The sequence below is a fragment of the Oncorhynchus nerka genome, linkage group LG1 (genome assembly GCF_034236695.1).
Source record: "Oncorhynchus nerka isolate Pitt River linkage group LG1, Oner_Uvic_2.0, whole genome shotgun sequence".
In the NCBI taxonomy this organism is placed as follows: domain Eukaryota; kingdom Metazoa; phylum Chordata; class Actinopteri; order Salmoniformes; family Salmonidae; genus Oncorhynchus; species Oncorhynchus nerka.
In genome coordinates, this window is record NC_088396.1 from 29028114 (window position 1) to 29047307 (window position 19194).

At 43.8% G+C, this 19194-nt stretch overlaps 1 protein-coding gene across 2 annotated transcripts; it reads left to right on the forward strand.

The window, feature by feature from the left end:
• Positions 1-9806: 9806 nt before the first annotated feature.
• On the forward strand, positions 9807-19134 carry ccdc93 (coiled-coil domain containing 93). 2 transcript variants are annotated; one of them, XM_029659090.2, is made up of 23 exons: positions 9833-9944; positions 10121-10234; positions 10392-10486; positions 10577-10688; positions 10784-10882; positions 11027-11083; positions 11219-11319; positions 11514-11531; positions 11748-11784; positions 12217-12318; positions 12428-12478; positions 12640-12726; positions 12853-12969; positions 13100-13236; positions 13355-13436; positions 16059-16133; positions 16233-16304; positions 16454-16562; positions 17663-17745; positions 17852-17889; positions 17997-18081; positions 18243-18356; positions 18527-19134. In XM_029659090.2, exons 1-23 carry the CDS (start codon positions 9861-9863, stop codon positions 18581-18583), a joined length of 1926 nt encoding a protein of 641 aa, XP_029514950.1. In that variant the 5' UTR covers positions 9833-9860; the 3' UTR covers positions 18584-19134. The 2 variants fall into 2 exon arrangements, with proteins under 2 accessions (XP_029514962.2, XP_029514950.1); XM_029659102.2 differs by lacking the exon at positions 11514-11531 and having other exon boundaries at positions 9807-9944.
• Positions 19135-19194: the final 60 nt, after the last annotated feature.

Sequence of the window (19194 nt, forward strand, 5' to 3'; positions counted from 1 at the left end):
GGATCATGTTACTGATTGAGCATGCTGTGAGGAGCAGGACTGTCACGCCCTGACCTTAGAGATCCTTATTATTCTGGGTAGGTCAGGGTGTGACTCGGGTGGAAAAGTCTATGTTTTCTATTTCTTTGTTTTTGGCCACGTGTGGTTCCCAACTCCTCTAGCTCCACAATGAAATAGGGTGCAGGCCAGGCAGCAGGCTGTTAGCCAGCCTGCCAGCATAGTGGAGTCTGCCACTAGCACAGTCAGTGTAGTCAGCTCAGCTATCACCATTGAGACCGTGTCTGTGCCTCGACCTAGGTTGGGCAAAACTAAACATGGCGGTGTTCGCCTTAGCAATCTCACTAGGATAAAGACCACCTCCATTCCTGTCATTACTGAAAGAGATCATGATACCTCACATCTCAAAATAGGGCTACTTAATGTTAGATCCCTTACTTCAAAGGCAATTATAGTCAATGAACTAATCACTGATCATAATCTTGATGTGATTGGCCTGACTGAAACATGGCTTAAGCCTGATGAATTTACTGTTTTAAATGAGGCCTCACCTCCTGGCTACACTAGTGACCATATCCCCCGTGCATCCCGCAAAGGCGGAGGTGTTGCTAACATTTACGATAGCAAATTTCAATTTACAAAAAAAAAAATGACGTTTTCGTCTTTTGAGCTTCTAGTCATGAAATCTATGCAGCCTACTCAATCACTTTTTATAGCTACTGTTTACAGGCCTCCTGGGCCATATACAGAGTTCCCTGAATTCCTATCGGACCTTGTAGTCATAGCAGATAATATTCTAATCTTTGGTGACTTTAATATTCACATGGAAAAGTCCACAGACCCACTCCAAAAGGCTTTCGGAGCCATCATCGACTCAGTGGGTTTTGTCCAACATGTCTCTGGACCCACTCACTGTCACAGTCATACTCTGGACCTAGTTTTGTCCCATGGAATAAATGTTGTGGATCTTAATGTTTTTCCTCATAATCCTGGACTATCAGACCACCATTTTATTACGTTTGCAATTGCAACAAATAATCTGATCAGACCCTAACCAAGGAACATCAAAAGTCGTGCTATAAATTCACAGACAACACAAAGATTCCTTGATGTCCTTCCAGATTCCCTCTGTCTACCCAAGGACGCCAGAGGACAAAAATCAGTTAACCACCTAACTGAGGATCTCAATTTAACCTTGCGCAATACCCTAGATGCAGTTGCACCCCTAAAAACTAAAAACATTTCTCATAAGAAACTAGCTCCCTGGTACACAGAAAATACCCGAGCTCTGAAGCAAGCTTCCAGAAAATTGGAACGGAAATGGTGCCACACCAAACTGGAAGTCTTCCGACTAGCTTGGAAAGACGGTACCGTGCAGTACCGAAGAGCCCTTACTGCTGCTCGATCATCCTATTTTTCTAACTTAATTGAGGAAAATAAGAACAATCCGAAATTCCTTTTTGATACTGTCGCAAAGCTAACTAAAAAGCAGCATTCCCCAAGAGAGGATGACTTTCACTTTAGCAGTGATAAATTCATGAACTTCTTTGAGGAAAAGATTATGATTATTAGAAAACAAATTACGGACTCCTCTTTAAATCTGCGTATTCCTCCAAACCTCAGTTGTCCTGAGTCTGCACAACTCTGCCAGGACCTAGGATCAAGAGAGACGCTCAAGTGTTTTAGTACTATATCTCTTGACACAATGATGAAAATAATCATGGCCTCTAAACCTTCTAGCTGCATACTGGACCCTATTCCAACTAAACTACTGAAAGAGCTGCTTCCTGTGCTTGGCCCTCCTATGTTGAACATAATAAACGGCTCTCTATCCACCGGATGTGTACCAAACTCACTAAAAGTGGCAGTAATAAAGCCTCTCTTGAAAAAGCCAAACCTTGACCCAGAAAATATAAAAAACTATCGGCCTATATCGAATCTTCCATTCCTCTCAAAAATTTTAGAGAAGGCTGTTGCGCAGCAACTCACTGCCTTCCTGAAGGCAAACAATGTATACGAAATGCTTCAGTCTGGTTTTAGACCCCATCATAGCACTGAGACGGCACTTGTGAAGGTGATAAATGACATTTTAATGGCATCGGACCGAGGCTCTGCATCTGTCCTCGTGCTCCTAGACCTTAGTGCTGCTTTTGATACCATCGATCACCACATTCTTTTGGAGAGATTGGAAACCCAAATTGGTCTACACGGACATGTTCTGGCCTGGTTTAGATCTTATCTGTCGGAAAGATATCAGTTTGTCTCTGTGAATGGTTTGTCCTCTGACAAATCAACTGTAAATTTCGGTGTTCCTCAAGGTTCCGTTTTAGGACCACTATTGTTTTCACTATATATTTTACCTCTTGGGGATGTTATTCGAAAACATAATGTTAACTTTCACTGCTATGCGGATTTCACGCAGCTATACATTTCAATTGAAACATGTTGAAGCCCCAAAATTGCCCTCGCTAGAAGCATGTGTTTCAGACATAAGGAAGTGGATGGCTGCAAACGTTCTACTATTAAACTCGGACAAAACAGAGATGCTTGTTCTAGGTCCCAAGAAACAAAGAGATCTTCTGTTGAATCTGACAATTAATCTTAATGGTTGTACAGTCGTCTCAAATAAAACTGTGAAGGACCTCGGCGTTACTCTGGACCCTGATCTCTCTTTTGAAGAACATATCAAGACCATTTCGAGGACAGCTTTTTTCCATCTACGTAACATTGCAAAAATCAGAAACGTTCTGTCCAAAAATGATGCAGAAAAATGAATCCATGCTTTTGTCACTTCTAGGTTAGACTACTGCAATGCTCTACTTTCCGGCTACCCGGATAAAGCACTAAATAAACTTCAGTTAGTGCTAAATACGGCTGCTAGAATCCTGACTAGAACCAAAAAATTTGATCATATTACTCCAGTGCTAGCCTCTCTACACTGGCTTCCTGTCAAAGCAAGGGCTGATTTCAAGGTTTTACTGCTAACCTACAAAGCATTACATGGGCTTGCTCCTACCTATCTCTCTGATTTGGTCCTACCGTACATACCTACACGTACGCTACGGTCACAAGACGCAGGCCTCCTAATTGTCCCTAGAATTTCTAAGCAAACAGCTGGAGGCAGGGCTTTCTCCTATAGAGCTCCATTTTTATGGAACGGTCTGCCTACCCATGTCAGAGACGCAAACTCGGTCTCAACCTTTAAGTCTTTACTGAAGACTCATCTCTTCAGTGGGTCATATGATTGAGTGTAGTCTGGCCCAGGAGTGGGAAGGTGAACGGAAAGGCTCTGGAGCAACGAACTGCCCTTGCTGTCTCTGCCTGGCCGGTTCCCCTCTTTCCACTGGGATTCTCTGCCTCTAACCCTATTACAGGGGCTGAGTCACTGGCTTACTGGGGCTCTCTCATGCCGTCCCTGGAGGGGGTGCATCACCTGAGTGGGTTGATTCACTGTTGTGGTCATCCTGTCTGGGTTGGCGCCCCCCCCCCCCCCTTGGGTTGTGCCGTGGCGGAGATCTTTGTGGGCTATACTCAGCCTTGTCTCAGGATGGTAAGTTGGTGGTTGAAGATATCCCTCTAGTGGTGTGGGGGCTGTGCTTTGGCAAAGTGGGTGGGGTTATATCCTTCCTGTTTGGCCCTGTCCGGGGGTGTCCTCGGATGGGGCCACAGTGTCTCCTGACCCCTCCTGTCTCAGCCTCCAGTATTTATGCTGCAGTAGTTTATGTGTCGGGGGGCTAGGGTCAGTTTGTTATATCTGGAGTACTTCTCCTGTCCTATTTGGTGTCCTGTGTGAATCTAAGTGTGCGTTCTCTAATTCTCTCCTTCTCTCTTTCTTTCTTTCTCTCGGAGGACCTGAGCCCTAGGACCATGCCCCAGGACTACCTGACATGATGACTCCTTGCTGTCCCCAGTCCACCTGGCCATGCTGCTGCTCCAGTTTCAACTGTTCTGCCTTACTATTATTCGACCATGCTGGTCATTTATGAACATTTGAACATCTTGGCCATGTTCTGTTATAATCTCCACCCGGCACAGCCAGAAGAGGACTGGCCACCCCACATAGTCTGATTCCTCTCTAGGTTTCTTCCTAGGTTTTGGCCTTTCTAGGGAGTTTTTCCTAGCCACCGTGCTTCTACACCTGCATTGCTTGCTGTTTGGGGTTTTAGGCTGGGTTTCTGTACAGCACTTTGAGATATCAGCTGATGTACGAAGGGCTATATAAATAAATTTGATTTGATTTGATTTGATTGGGGATCATATATAAGTTGTCATTTTCCTTTTGGGTTTTGTGGGATCTTGTTTTCTGTTCAGTAAAAATAAATATACGATGTACGCCTACCACGCTGCGCCTTGGTCTCCTTCTACAATCGAGAGCTGTTAAAGAAGATCCCACCAAAAACGGAACAAGCAGCATGGCCAGGAGGAGTGGACATGGGAGGAAGGACCCTGGATGCGGCGTCCAAGGGAGCAGATGGAGGCAGCAAGAGCAGAACGGTGACGATACGAGGAGTTAGAACAACGACGGAAGCCCGAGAGGCAGCTTCCAAATATTTTTTTTGGGGGGGGTACACGGGGAGATTGGCGGAGTCAGGGGTTAGACCTGAGCCAACTCCCTGTGCTTACCGTGGGGAGCGTGTGACCGGTCAGGCATCGTGTTATGCGGTGATGCGCACGGTGTCTCCAGTGCGCATTCACAGCCCGGTGCGCTCTGTTCCAGCTCCCGCATTTGCTGTCCTAGAGTGGGCATCCAGCCAGGACGGATTGTGCCGGCTCAGCTGTCCTGGTCTCCAGTGCGTCTCCTCGGCCCAGTATATCCTGCGCCAGCTCTACGTACGGTATCCCCAGTTCGCCAGCACAACCCTGTGCCAGCCCCCGGCACTTGCCGTGCTACAGGGGGTATTCAGCCAGGATGCGTTGTGCCCGCTCTACGCTCCAGACCTCCAGTGCGCCTCCACGGCCCAGTATATCCTGCGCTGGCTCTACGCACTGTGCCTCCAGTGCGCCTTCATAGCCCAGTACTTCCTGTGCCAGCTCTCCACACTCACCGAGCTAAAGTGGGTATCCAGCCAGAACGTGTTGTGGCAGCTCCATGCACCAGGCTTCCAGTACGTCTCCTCAGTCTGGTGAGACCTGTTCCGGCTCCACGTACGAAGCCTCCAGTGATGATCCATGGCCCGAAGCCTCTAGTGATGATCCATGGCCCGAAGCCTCCAGTGATGATCCATGGCCCGAAGCCTCCAGTGATGATCCATGGCCCGGAGCCTCCAGTGGTGATCCATGGCCGAAGCCTCCAGTGATGATCCATGGCCCGGAGCCTCCAGTGATGATTCATGGCCCGGAGCCTCCAGTGATGATTCATGGCCCGGAGCCTCCAGTGATGATTCATGGCACGGAGCCTGCAGTGAAAATCCAGGGATAGGAGCCTCCAGCAACGGTCCCCAGTCCGGAGCCTCCAGCGACAGTCCGGAACCTGCAGCGAAGGTATGGAGCCTGCAGCGACGGTCCGGAGCCTGCAGCGACGGTCCGGAGCCTGCAGCGATGATCTACGGTCCGGAGTTCCCGGCGACGATCCCTGCACCAGAGGCTTCACCGAAGTGGGGGGAGCCTCAAGCGGAGTGGGGTCTGCGTCCCGCACTGGAGCCCCCACCGAGAGTAGATGCCCAACCGGACCCTCCCCTATAGGTTCAGGTTTGCGGCCGGAGTCCGCACCTTTGGGTACTTTCACGCCCTGATCCTTATTATTCTCTATGTTTGGTTAGGTCAGGGTGTGACTCGGGTGAGAAAGTCTATGTTTTCTATTTCTTTGTTTTTGGTCGAGTGTGGTTCCCAATCAGAGGCAGCTGTCTATCGTTGTCTGTGATTGGGGATCATATATAAGTTGTCATTTTCCTTTTGGGTTTTGTGGGATCTTTTTTTCTGTTCAGTATCTGAGCCTGACAGAACTGTGCGCTTTTGTTTTTTTGTCTTTGTTATTTTGTTTGGTGTCATTAATAAATATACGATGTACACCTACCACGCTGCGCCTTGGTCTCCTTCTACAAACGAGAGCCGTTACAAGGACAGGGATATTTGTCTGCTATACTTTTGGGGGACACAACAGCCTTTTGACTTATTTGGCACATTTATTCTCACATACAGTAGGAAAAGCTGTCACTAAACAGTATCTTTTTCCACTGGATGGCTAGGATGTAAAATCACATAGAGAAGAAGAGCACATGGTTAATTCATTTAGATCTGCTATCATCTTGGGTGACTCTACAAGTCCCATCCACTTCAGCAGTACCAACAGTCCCCGGGGAGATGTCCTTAACCCTAATAATCAGAGTGATATAGGGAGCCTGCTAGGTACAGGCAGGATGCAGAGGGGGTTTCAATTAGTTGTCAACGGCTATTTGGAGGCCCCGTGATGCTGAGAGAAAATGGCTGGGGACCCAATTCATCATCCTGACTGGCTTAATGTTAAGGACATTTTCATTACCAGTCCTGTGTGTCCCAGTTAGACACAACCATGGTATAAATGTGACTGATGGGGAAGGTGCAGGGTGGGGTCGGCTGTCGCCTCTCTTTAAAGTCACCCCCTATTGGCCCGTTACAGATCTCAGCTCAGACATAATAGGCCCCCTGACCTTTCTGTTGTCTCTAATTAACCCCTAACCCCCGCCCCTCCCTGACTCGCCCACCAATCCCCAGACAGAGATAATAGATGCGTTTTGCAGTGTCAGCCTCTCAGAGGTGTTATTTAATACTGAAAACCACTGAGGGCAACAAAGTAAAATGGCTGAGTGTATGTGTTTCACTGGGGCTGCCTGACCAATAAATACATATAACATATTTTATGCCGTTGCGTGTGGGGGACGATGGTGGTTGTCGTCAATCATTTGAAACATAATATTACTAAATATTATTGTTGTTGTCTAAATGCCATAGAGAATTGAGAATATTATCAAACATAAACTAAATTAATGAAACGCCTTATTTGAAATTCCACCTATGCACATCTGTGCCAAGAAAAGTCTGTGTTTTTGAAAACATGTTTGCATGTTCCAGCATGTCCTCAGGTCCCCAGGGCTCTCAGAGTGGATCAAGAATAACCCATAAGGGCTTGACATATTGTCTCTCTCTGTGCCTGACTGACATTCTGTGAGTCTCCATGAACATCTGTACTGTGTTGTGTTCAGAAGACAAGCCAGGAATGAATAGAGAAACGTGCCTCCCTCAGAAGGTTTATTGACATTTACAGCAACAATGAAATACCAACCGTCACATTTGTGGTATTGCCTAATGAACCAGAGTAATAATGGAATGGAAAATTCTCCATAGTTGCATGATTAGACATTCTGTGAGGTTTGTAAGGAGCAAGTTATGCAGGCACACAGGGGCACACAGTGCTTTCTATCATTCTAAATACATGAGAAAGAAACACAGGATGGGAAAGAATATGTACTGAAACTTTAGAAACAGAGGGTAGTTATTTGTGGTTCCAAGTCTACTAATTCATCATTGTCGAGGAAAATTATTGCGACTATAGGCAAAATGCTAATGTCATTTAGCTGGCAACACAGAAGCACCAACACCAGCATGTGTGTGGCATCTTGAATGATAATGACAAAGCATTCCGTATCCCTTGTGAGCAAGTCTGTGGAACGCTGATTACAGATTGGACAGTGTGTCCTCACCCCTATGAGGACCAGGATTCTAATGCTAATCACTGTTGGCTCCCATTGAAATATAATGTTTTCCATGTAGCTTTAAAACACGGAAATAAAACGGAATACACCAGTTACACTATTGTACAGAGCTCTGTGTGTTTTGTCATTTTTATCCCTACTGCATTTTGTATCCCACTTGCTCACTGCCAATTTTAACCAATTGCACCATCTACTGGCCCCATAATAGAACTAGTCTGTTTTTGTGATGAACCAGTCACTGGTCAGACCTTTCAAGTTGAATGTATATGCTCAGATTCTAACAGGAGGAAAGGTAATATATGAATATATGAGGAGTGCTATATGATGATGTTTATTCACTCCTATAGTATATTTAACCAGTCGTCATACAGGTATCATCAGTTCACTCTCAATTTGAAATGCCCTACATGGGATTCATCATCAATTACAAACTGTGAGACACTCCATAAATATCAGACAGCAGACACTTTATTTTCATTCAGGAGAAACATGTCGGAGCCGAGCCCAGTGACGCTCAGCCCAGTGATGCTCAGCTGCACATCTAATATAGGTTAATTGAAAGGAGGGAGATTCAGTGCATTTGTTCCCATTGGCTGGCTGGGTGCAGCTCCTCTGTAGCACAAACTGTCTGTATTAATCAGCAGCCATCTCTTAAACAGCGGCCATGACTATCAGTGAGGTGAGTCCATTGCTATTCAGGACCGAACAGATGATAAATCATTTGTACATAATTAGTGCTCAGCAAGGTTACAACTGACACAGATTTTCATCTTAATTAGGTGGGAAATTTGTTCCATTAATTTAATTTGGTGCGCATGAGTGGGATAGCGCCTAACTAAGTTCATCTTACACCTGTCAGTGTGGGCAAAAAGAGGGCCTTGGATGACGGGTAAACGAAGATTCTCTTCTATCAACTGGCTTGTTTCATATGTATACTACCATTGTGAATGTCGTCTGTTTTCAGTAGTGTTTCACAGTAAGCCATAGTATTGTAGTCGCCCTAAGAAAAACATGTAGCCTATTTTGTTATTCTGTTATAAGTAACTTGCAACATGGCTCCAACATATAAGAAAAACCTTTGGCCAAAAACCCTGTTTTGAGATGGCTGCAGTCCATACACCTCTTGTCAGGTGATATACTGTTCTAAGCGTCTTATGTTTGAGTGAGAGACACTGCCTGTAATGGTCTCAGCCGGGTGGGCATGGGTAGGTCCAAGGACTTGGTTTCTTTTCATTGTTGAGGAGGCAGGGGAGTAGAGTGTATGAAGCTGTAGTAATTACCTGACAGAAGCAGTTCAATACACACAGAGAGAGAGAGAGAGAGAGAGAGAGAGAATGACTGATTTAGGAACTGTGGGTCTCTAATGGAATCCTCCACCTGGGCGCTTAACCTGACAACTGTTACCTGAACTGATGCATAGTCCATTATGGGATCCTCCACTTTAATAGAGTGTCCATCATGTGAAATACAGAGATGGCGGGGGCCAAAGGACTCACACCTACTTGAAGGTGTAACCCGCTCTGTAATGGTGTTCTTTTAGACAATGCTGCAGTATTACTTACAAATATGGTGAATATATTCTTTGTAACAAACATCATACTTGAGACAGAGGCAAATGGGAATTAAATGTGAGTGTTGTAGTGTTCTCTTTCTCTCTCACTCTATCTCTCTCACACACACACACACACACACACACACACACACACACACACACACACACACACACACACACACACACACACACACACACACACACACACACACACACACACACACAGAGAAAGAGAGATTAATCTCAAATTGTATGATTTTGTTGTCTCCAAGAATATTGACAACCCTGTTCAAGTGAAAGATACTGATGTTGAAAGGCTTCAGACCTAGAGCTTCATCTTGTGCACGAGAAGACTTTTCCATTGATTTTTTAGTGGCATTAGCTCTCTCCACTGGACAAATGTGGTATTGCAACTTTTAAAACAGTTGAATCGCTTCAAATGCACCATTCGTGTTACCTCAATACTCACTTTATCAACTCTCTCATCACTCTACTGTGGCCGTGGTACAGTCGATATTTAGCTGAGTTTACCCTACTTGTATTGAAATCGTAAACACAATTTCTCACGGAATGACCAAAGTCATATGCTTTCGTCATGTGACTACACATCACACCAGTCCAACATGGCGGCCACGTCTGTTTTCCAGAGAGTGAGAACAGGGTCGAAAATAGGAGCTCAATATGATCAAGAAGGAAATCTTATTCAGGTAACATAATTAAATGTTACGCTGTAGTCTTTCGTTTTTACAAATATGGTGCGGTTTGTGCCTTTATAACAATACAACATTGCAAGGTTAACATGGCTGGGTTTGCCAATTAGCTACGTTAGCTAGTTCACCGTTTGCTATATACACCAACTGATGTTCGCAACTTTGGCTTGCAGGTTGAAACACGAGAGGACGAGGAGCAGAGTGTCAAGCTTGCAGAAATCCTGGAACTTCTGCTTGCTGCTGGATACTTTAGAGCCCGAATCAAAGGACTGGGACCTTTTGATAAGGTGAGTACTAACAACTTGCGTAGGGGTGGCCAAGGCCAACCCTCCTCCTTGTTAGCTGCAGACTCCTTTCGATTCCCGGTATATCATCTCCTTGCTACCCTGTAGATGACACATCCATATTTCTTCATCCACTTCCCTGAACCATATATTGTCATAGGTGGTTGGAGGGATGACATGGTGCATCACAACATGTAACTTCGACATTGACGTGGATCTATTGTTCCAGGAAAATTCAACTATTGGACAGAAAATGTAAGTAGTTCACAGCCAGCATTATTGTGTTTACTGTTAGTGATGTTGCTGGACCACTGATATATATTGACCTTGTGTTTCTCATTTCAGAGCTCTCACAGAGAAAATAGTGTCTGTTCTGCCCAAAATGAAGTGCCCTCACCGCCTGGAGCCCCATCAGATCCAAGGGCTGGATTTCATCCATATATTTCCAGTGATACAGGTGTGCATTCCTAGACAATAGAGTTTTGTAGTAGAGTACTGCACTTAGTTTGTGACCTGATGTCTGATTCATTGCCTGTGTTGTATGATCTTCAGTGGCTGGTGAAGAGAGCCATAGAGACGAGGGAGGAGATGGGAGACTATGTGAGGGTCTACTCTGTCTCTCAGTTCCAGAAGACACACAGCTTTCCTGAGGTGAGCACTGTTATTGTAGGGTGGCTCCATAGCATGGCTATTAAACTCCAGTGCTACTCATAACATTTCTAAGTGCAACGTTCTGAACGTTTCGCTGAATGAACCTGTCTTATGCACCCTGTCTGTATTGGCCCTCCATCCTAGGATGAAGACTTCCTGCAGAGAAAGGAGAAGGCTGTGAAAGCAGTCCTAGATGTATCGGTGAGTGACTCGCTGACACGTAATTTCTGGGTCACATTATCCCATGTCCCTTCACAATACAGGCCCCCCTTGTTATAGTATAAAACCATTAAAATCACATATACAGCATTTGTTTTTCTCCTATGGTATTGACAGGAAGTGTATAAACCTCAGAGGAAGTACAAGAGACAGGTTGAAGCAGGAGAGCTGCTGGATGAAGAGTCCAGGGTTCACTCCACCTTGCTGGAGTATGGAAGGTAGGCTACCTCTCTGCCTCACTCTTTCTTTCTCGCTCTCTTTCTCCGTATTCAGTTCTTCATATCCAACTTTCTCCACAGTTCATGTCATTTTCACATTGATTATCAGAAGCAATGTGATCTCATCCCATTTGATAATTGTGTTCCTTCCATTTTCCTATCCTTTTCCTGCTTATCATCCATCCTTGTATTAGAATGTCAGATTACCTTCTGTAAGTATGTAAATGGGTTCGTTCATTGCAGGGAGTGTTTCACATGAATGCTTGTTATGTGTGTTTGAATACAGAAGATAGTACAAAACACTTCAAATAAGCATGTAGTCTGTGTGTGTGTGCGCATGCATGCATGCATGTGTTAATGTGTTCCTTATAATGTACCAGTATCTTAACAGTGATTTAATATAAGCACGTATTTCTCCTTGATTTTAGACGATATGGATTCAGCAAGCAGACAAAACAGGACAAGGTGAGCCTCATTGAAATCGCATCAAGTTACAAAAATGTCTTTCATACCTGACATGTGAAGTTAATTGTAGAATTATATGAATTGAAAGCCTAACACTTCTACAGAAAGATGCATACAGGGGCGGCAGGGTAGCCTAGTGGTTAGAGCGTTGGACTAGTAACCGGAAGGTTGCGAGTTCAAACCCCCGAGCTGACAAGGTACAAATCTGTCGTTCTGCCCCTGAACAGGCAGTTAACCCATTGTTCCCAGGCCGTCATTGAAAATAAGAATGTTCTTAACTGACTTGCCTGGTTAAATAAAGGTAAAATAAAAAATAAAAACAGGGACAGTAGGTTGATCATTTCATCCATTATTACAGGGATGGTGACTGGTGGATTATAGGTGTTCTGTCAACTGTAGTAGAAAGTGAAACCTTCATAATGTTCCTTACAGACAGAGGATCGGAAAGCCTCGTTGACCCCGGGCTCACAGGCCACGCCTCAAGGGATGACAGAGGTGTCGCAGGAGGAGGAGGACCTGCAGGCAGCAGAGGAGGTGAGGTCACTTCCCACGTGTATCGCTCTAAACCCAACCATTGCCACATGTCCAATACTTCATGAATGCATCTCTCTGTATGATGATGTCCTGTCATATTTCCTCTCAGATGCGCATCAAAACACTGATGACCAGCATGGCTGCCATGGCGACTGAGGAGGTAGGCACGACTTTAGTTCTTCTCTTTGCCTGCGCCTTTACTGTGTGGTTGCAACGCCAAGGGTTGTGGTTTAAATTCCCATTCAGGCCACCCATAATCACGCATGACTAAGTCTCTTCGGATAAAACCATTGCTTTATGCCATGTTGTGTTTGCCTGCAGGGGAGGCTAACAGCTAGCACCGTGGGCCAGATAGTTGGGCTACAGTCTGAGGAGATTAAACAGATAGCATCTGAGTACGCTGAGAAGGTAAACGACTCTCACATCAGGGCTCACTTAAATGGTTAACTGCAATCAACAGGTTTCTGTCATATTTGAAAGGATAAGTCAATGCCACATTGTGTAGTTAATTTGTTCCCACACACGCATTTCCAGCAGTCAGAGCTGTCTACAGAGGATCGTCCAGAGCGGTACGGGCCAGTCCAGCAACACCGAAGGATGGTAACCTCTCTAAACAAACAGATCCAACAGAAAACCAAGCAGTTGGAGGAGGTGAGGACTGGACTCTGAACTGTACTGTACTTTATTGTGAAATAGCCATTTATTTCTCTAATGGAAGGATACAATGCTCTTTCTTTTAGTGACAGAAGTAAATAAAAGTATGTATTTTGTGTATTTTCAGCTACAAGCCAAGCGCTTGGAGGTAAAATCAGGGTGTGAGCAGGCTAAGAGCAAACTGATGGAGGCCACAGAGCAGACAGAGAGACTGGAGAAAGAGCTGAGTGCCCTAGAAGAGGCTGAGGGCCAGGCTGATGCTGGGTGAGTACTGCACATGCAGACCAACCATAGGGCGTTCATTCAGCGGTTGTTAGTATAGAAAAACCCTGAAATGATAAATGTGCTTTGGACATTTCTCTCCTCCCTGTGTGTACCACAGTCTGTTGGAGAAGCTGAGGGCTCTGGTAGGCATGAATGAGAACCTAAAGCACCAGGAGCAGGAATTCCGAACACACTGTAGAGTGAGTCTGCACACTTTCCCTAATACGTCATAATAGTCCATATGACTTGTTAGACATACTTCATAGATGGACAGTTGAAGTCGGAAGTTTACATACACTTAGGTTGGAGTCATTAAAACTCGTTTTTCCACCACTCCACAAATTTCTTGTTAACCTCTTACCTCTACCTGGGACGCTTGCGTCCCAACTAGAGCTCTGGAAATGCAAATGCGCTACGCTAAATGCTAATAGTATTAGTTAAAACTCAAAAGTTAATTAAAATACACATGCAGGGTATCAAATTAAAGCTACACTCGTTGTGAATCCAGGCAACAAGTCAGATTTTTAAAATGCTTTTCGGCGACAGCATGAGAAGCTATTATCTGATAGCATGCACCAATACACTACAACAGAAAAGCACAGCAGGGGACGTAAACAAAATAATTAGCATTTCGGCGTTACACAAACTGCACAATAAAATAGAAAACAGTCATTACCTTTCACCATCTTCTTTGTTGGCACTCCTAGATGTCCCATAAACACTATTGGGTCTTTATTTCGATTAAATCGGGCCATATAAAGCCAAGATATCGTTATATGTAGACTGTGTGATAAACGAAAAAAACAGCGATTTCACAACGTAACGTCATTTTTTAAAATTCAAAAAGTAGACGATAAACTTTCACAAAACACTTCGAAATACGTTTGTAATGCTACTTTAGGTATTAGTAAATGTTAATAAGCGATAAAAATCATCCGTAGGCGATGTACATATCATTAGCTGTCGTCTTGGAAAAAATTTCAGGAGAGAGCTCTTCCGGAATGATCTGGGCGGAGACCGGAGGTACGTCGTGCCCCTCTTTCGGTTCAACCAAGAATCAAAGAGGATTAAATTCACAAGATACTCGACTACATGGGGATGCTGTGGGAGTTGAATGCTCGGTCTTATCTAATTCGGCTCACTGTTAACAATTGCTGGAAGTGGCGCAAGGATATTTATTTCCATTTTCTGTGATCAGGTTTTCCTGCGCTTTCCGATGTAACGCACGTTATGTAATAGCCACAGTCGTGATTTAACCAGTTTTAAAAACGTCCGAGGGTTTCCTATACACACATTCTAACCATATGAACGTACTATATTCCTGGCATGAGTAGCAGGGCGCTGAAATGTTGCGCGATTTTTAACAAAATGTTCAAAAAAGTAGAGGGTAGGAGCAACTAGTTAACAAACTATAGTTTTGGCAAGTCTGTGCCTTTTTAAACAGCTTGGAAAATTCCAGAAAATTATGTCATGGCTTTAGAAGCTTCTGATAGGCTAATTGACATCATTTGAATCAATTGGAGGTGTACCTGTGGATGTATTTCAAGGCCTACCTTCAAACTCTGTGCCTCTTCTTTGCTTGACGTCAAGGGAAAATCAAAAGAAATCAGCCAAGACCTCAGAAAACAAATTGTAGACCTCTGTTTCATCCTTGGGAGCAGTTTCCAAACGCCTGAAGGTAAAACGTTCATCTGTACAAACAATAGTACTCAAGTATAAACCACATGGGACCACGCAGCCGTCATACCGCTCAGGAAGGAGACGCGATCTGTCTCCTAGAGATGAACGTACTTTGGTGCAAAAAGTGCAACTCAATCCCAGAACAACAGCAAAGGACCTTGTGAAGATGCTGGAGGAAACAGGTACAAAAGTGTTGACATCCACAGTAAAACGAGTCCTATATTGACACAACCTGAAAGGCCGCTCAGCAAGGAAGAAACCACTGCTCCAAAACCGCCATAAAAAATCCAGACTATGGTTTGCAACTGCACATGAGGACAAAGATCTATTTTGTCCCCATCGTACAAAAATAGAACTGTTTGGCCATAACGGCCATCGTTATGTTTGGAGGAAAAAGGGGGAAGCTTGCAAGCCGAAGAACACCATCCCAACTGTGAAGCACAGGGTTGGCAGCATCATGTTGTGGGGGTGCTTTGCTGCAGGAGGGACTGGTGCACTTCACAAAATAGATGGCACCATGAGGAAGGAAAATTATGTGGATATATTGAAGCAACATCTCAAGACATCAGTCAGGAAGTTAAAGCTTGGTTGCAAATGGGTCTTCCAAATGGATAGCATTCTTCCAAAGTTGTGGCAAAATGGTTTAAGGAAACATCACAAAGCCCTGACCTCATTTTTTATGGGATTGAGTGGGCAAAACTGAAAAGACGTGTGTGAGCAAGGAGGCCTACAAACCTGACTCCGTTACACCAGCTCTGTCAGGAGGAATGGCCCAAAATTCACCCAACTTATTGTGGAAGGCTACCATAAATATTTGACCCAAGTTAAACAATTTAAAGGCAGTGCTACCAAATACTGAGTTTATGTAAACTTCTGACCCACTTGGAATGTGATGAAAGAAATCAAAGCTGAAGTCTGTCTACTATTATTCTGACATTTTAAATTCTTAAAATAAAGTGGTGATCCTAACTGACCTAAGACAGGGAATTTTACTTGGATTAAATGTCAGGAATTGTGAAAACTGACTTTAAATGTATTTGGCTAAGGTGTATGTAAACTTCCGACTTCAACTGTATTTGATATATTTCACTAATTTCCTGGTAAGAGCACCACAACTAATATGGAGTGCTATTTGATTCCAGGAGGAGATGGTTCGCCTGCAGCAGAACATTGAGAACCTGAAGATTGAGTCAGGAGATGATACAGAGGATGAGAAGGTAGCACACTGGCCCTGAGAGGAGCACTCCCAAGACCAGCTAACTCTTCTTTGTCTATGTGTAACTCTCTCTCTCTCTCTCTCTCTGTGTGTCTCTCAGGAGAGGAGTCAGCTAATAGAAAAGCAGTACAACACAGACAAAGAGAAGCTACAGAAAATCAGACTATTGATGGTAAAATCTCCAACACACACTGCTGGAGCAGGATTAATTCATGCTTATTCCGCTTGAATTGAGTTAGGAATTTTGTTTGGATCATGCAAATAGTGGTCTCTTACCACTTCCATTATTTTGCTCATGACCTGAGGTCTACTCTCTGATAGGCTCGTAGGAACCGTGAGATCGCCGTCCTGCAAAGGAAGATAGATGAGGTGCCGAGCAGGGCAGAACTGACCCAGTATCAGAAAAGGTTTATTGAGCTCTATGGCCAAGGTGGGTGTCTTAGTCTCATCCTCTGTTTTTGGCATATTGTTTAACAAATTCTTGCATCAAATGCAGTTATACACAGTGTACAAAACATTAGGAACACCTTCCTAGTATTGAGTTGCATCTCTTTTGCCCTCGAAACAGCTTAAATTCGCCAAGGCATGGACTTTAGACAAGGTGTCAAAACCGATCCACAGGGATGCTGGCCCATGTTGATTCTAATGCTTCACCACAGTAGCTTCAAGTTGGCTGGATGTCTTTTGGGTACACACAGGAAATTGTTGAGCGTGAACCCACCAGCGTTGCAGTTATTGACACACTCGAACCGGTGCGCCTGGCACCTACTACCATACCTTGCTCAAAGGCAGTTAAATATTTTGTCTTGCCCATTCATCCTCTCAATGGTACACATACACAATTCATTTCTCAATTGTCTCAAGGCTTATAAAATAAATATTTAACTTGCCTCCTCCCCTTCATCTATAAGAGACCATAGCTTTCACCTGGATTCACCTGGTCAGTCTGTCATGCTTTATACACTGTGTATATTTTCTGTTTTCAAGTTTGTCATATGGACAGGATACACATAATATACACAGTCCAACTAAATGCTTGCTTGCAGGTTCCCTCTCGTTAATGTGACAACAATGAGAAATAATAAAAGATAAGAATATAACTTACTAAGTAAATGAGCTCAATAGAATATAATACATTTTTTTGCATACGTATAAATATAGGAAGGCACTCAACAATTTACAGTACAATATTTATACGTATCGGGGAAGGGTGACTGGAGGGCAAGTGTTTAAATGGTGCAGTATTTAGCAATAATAAATAAGTCTAGTAGCAGCATTCATGATGTGTATGTACCATGAATGTATATGTGTGGTTGCATGTGTGCTAAGGGGCAGAGAATCAGTGCAGATGGTCAGTCCAGTTCAAGGGTTCAGCAGTCTGATGGCTTGTGAATAGAAACGGTCTCTGTGCCTGTTGGTTCGAGACCCGATACCGTCTGCCTTGCGGTAAGGGAGTGAACAGTCTGTAGCTGGGCTGTGTGGGTTCCTGAATGATGCTGTGTTAATAATGTTTGCTTTTTCGTCCTTTAGTTTCAGCAACACATAAAGAGACCAAGCAGTTCTTCACTTTGTATAACACATTAGATGACAAGAAGGTTTACCTGGAGAAGGAGGTAAGAGAAGAGGGTAAACTGTCTCAATCAATTTCATAGAGCCATTGCAGTTGAAATCAGCGGTTTACTCATCATAGTCATCCTCTGTCTTGATCTGTTTCTTTAGGTGAACTTGCTGAATTCCATCCATGACAACTTCCAACAGTAAGTATTGTCACAATTAAACCTCTCTAAACCTATCCTGTATTATGGGTAATACCAATCCAGCAGATTTACTTCCTGTCCAAGCTGTGATTTTCTGTCTTGCTCAGGGCAATGGCATCTTCGGGGGCCAAGGAACAGTTCTTGAGACAGATGGAGCAGATAGTCGAGGGAATCAAACAAAGCCGCATCAAGGTAACCATCTATTATTATCTTTACTGTCTACTGCGTAATGACAGCTTTCACTGAGCATGCCAGGTGCTCACCCCCTGGCCCTAGTGACACATAAATTAGACAGCGATGTGGAAGTGGAAAAAAATTAAGCAGAGCATATTGGTAATGTGATGTGTGTACAGATGGAGAAGAAGAAGCAGGAGAACAAGATGAGGAGAGACCAGCTGAACGATGAGTACCTCGAGCTGCTGGATAAACAGAGGCTCTACTTCAAAACTGTCAAGGACTTCAAAGAGGTGAGGCCTGAAAGAAAAGTGTTCTGGGTCTGTACAGTAAAACATAGGAACTAGTTAACTGTTTTATGAATGTATTTTATTGTAGTCTCCCAGAGCTGAATATTGTTTTCTAAACTGTTAAAGAAGAGAATCACTGAGGTTGTTTACTGATCCAATACTCTTTCTTACAGGAGTGCCGGAAGAATGAAATGCTGCTATCCAAGCTGAGAACTAAGGGTGCTTCGTAACTCAAATCATCTCTTATTGTTTAGAAAAACTCATCTCAAAACAAATCTCATCAGTCAATGACTTTGTCTTGCTGTCTGAATATGTATTCTCCTATTGGAGGTCATCATTGTTTTGTCTTATTCTGCCTATTGTATTGTGCTTTGAGATTCCATGTTTATTTGCAGCATGTGGTTAGGGATGTCACTTGTGGCAGGGCAGAGGGATTCTTGAGAGAAGGACATTAACTGCCCTGTGCACTGTGACGTGAGGAATGTTCACTCTACTTATGTGCAATTGGTACTAACGTGCAGGGCTATCTGTACAGTTGTATTCATTAGCTTTCTCAGATGTTGATTAGAGTGTAACAGTGCAGAATGAGGCATGGTTGACACTGTTACTAAACGACAGCATTTCAAATTAATAAATACTTATGCAGAAATATGGTTCACGTTTATGTTGCTGACAATTTTTTCAATCAAAATCAAATGTTTTACCTGTGTCTTATTCTCTGTCTATCCTTTCCAACAGTTTATTATCAAGTTGGCACTTAATAAAACAAACTATGCAGTCAGTAAGATTTCCTGCTTTTCAATTCTTGATAATTTCAGAAGCTACATTTAAAATGCCTTAT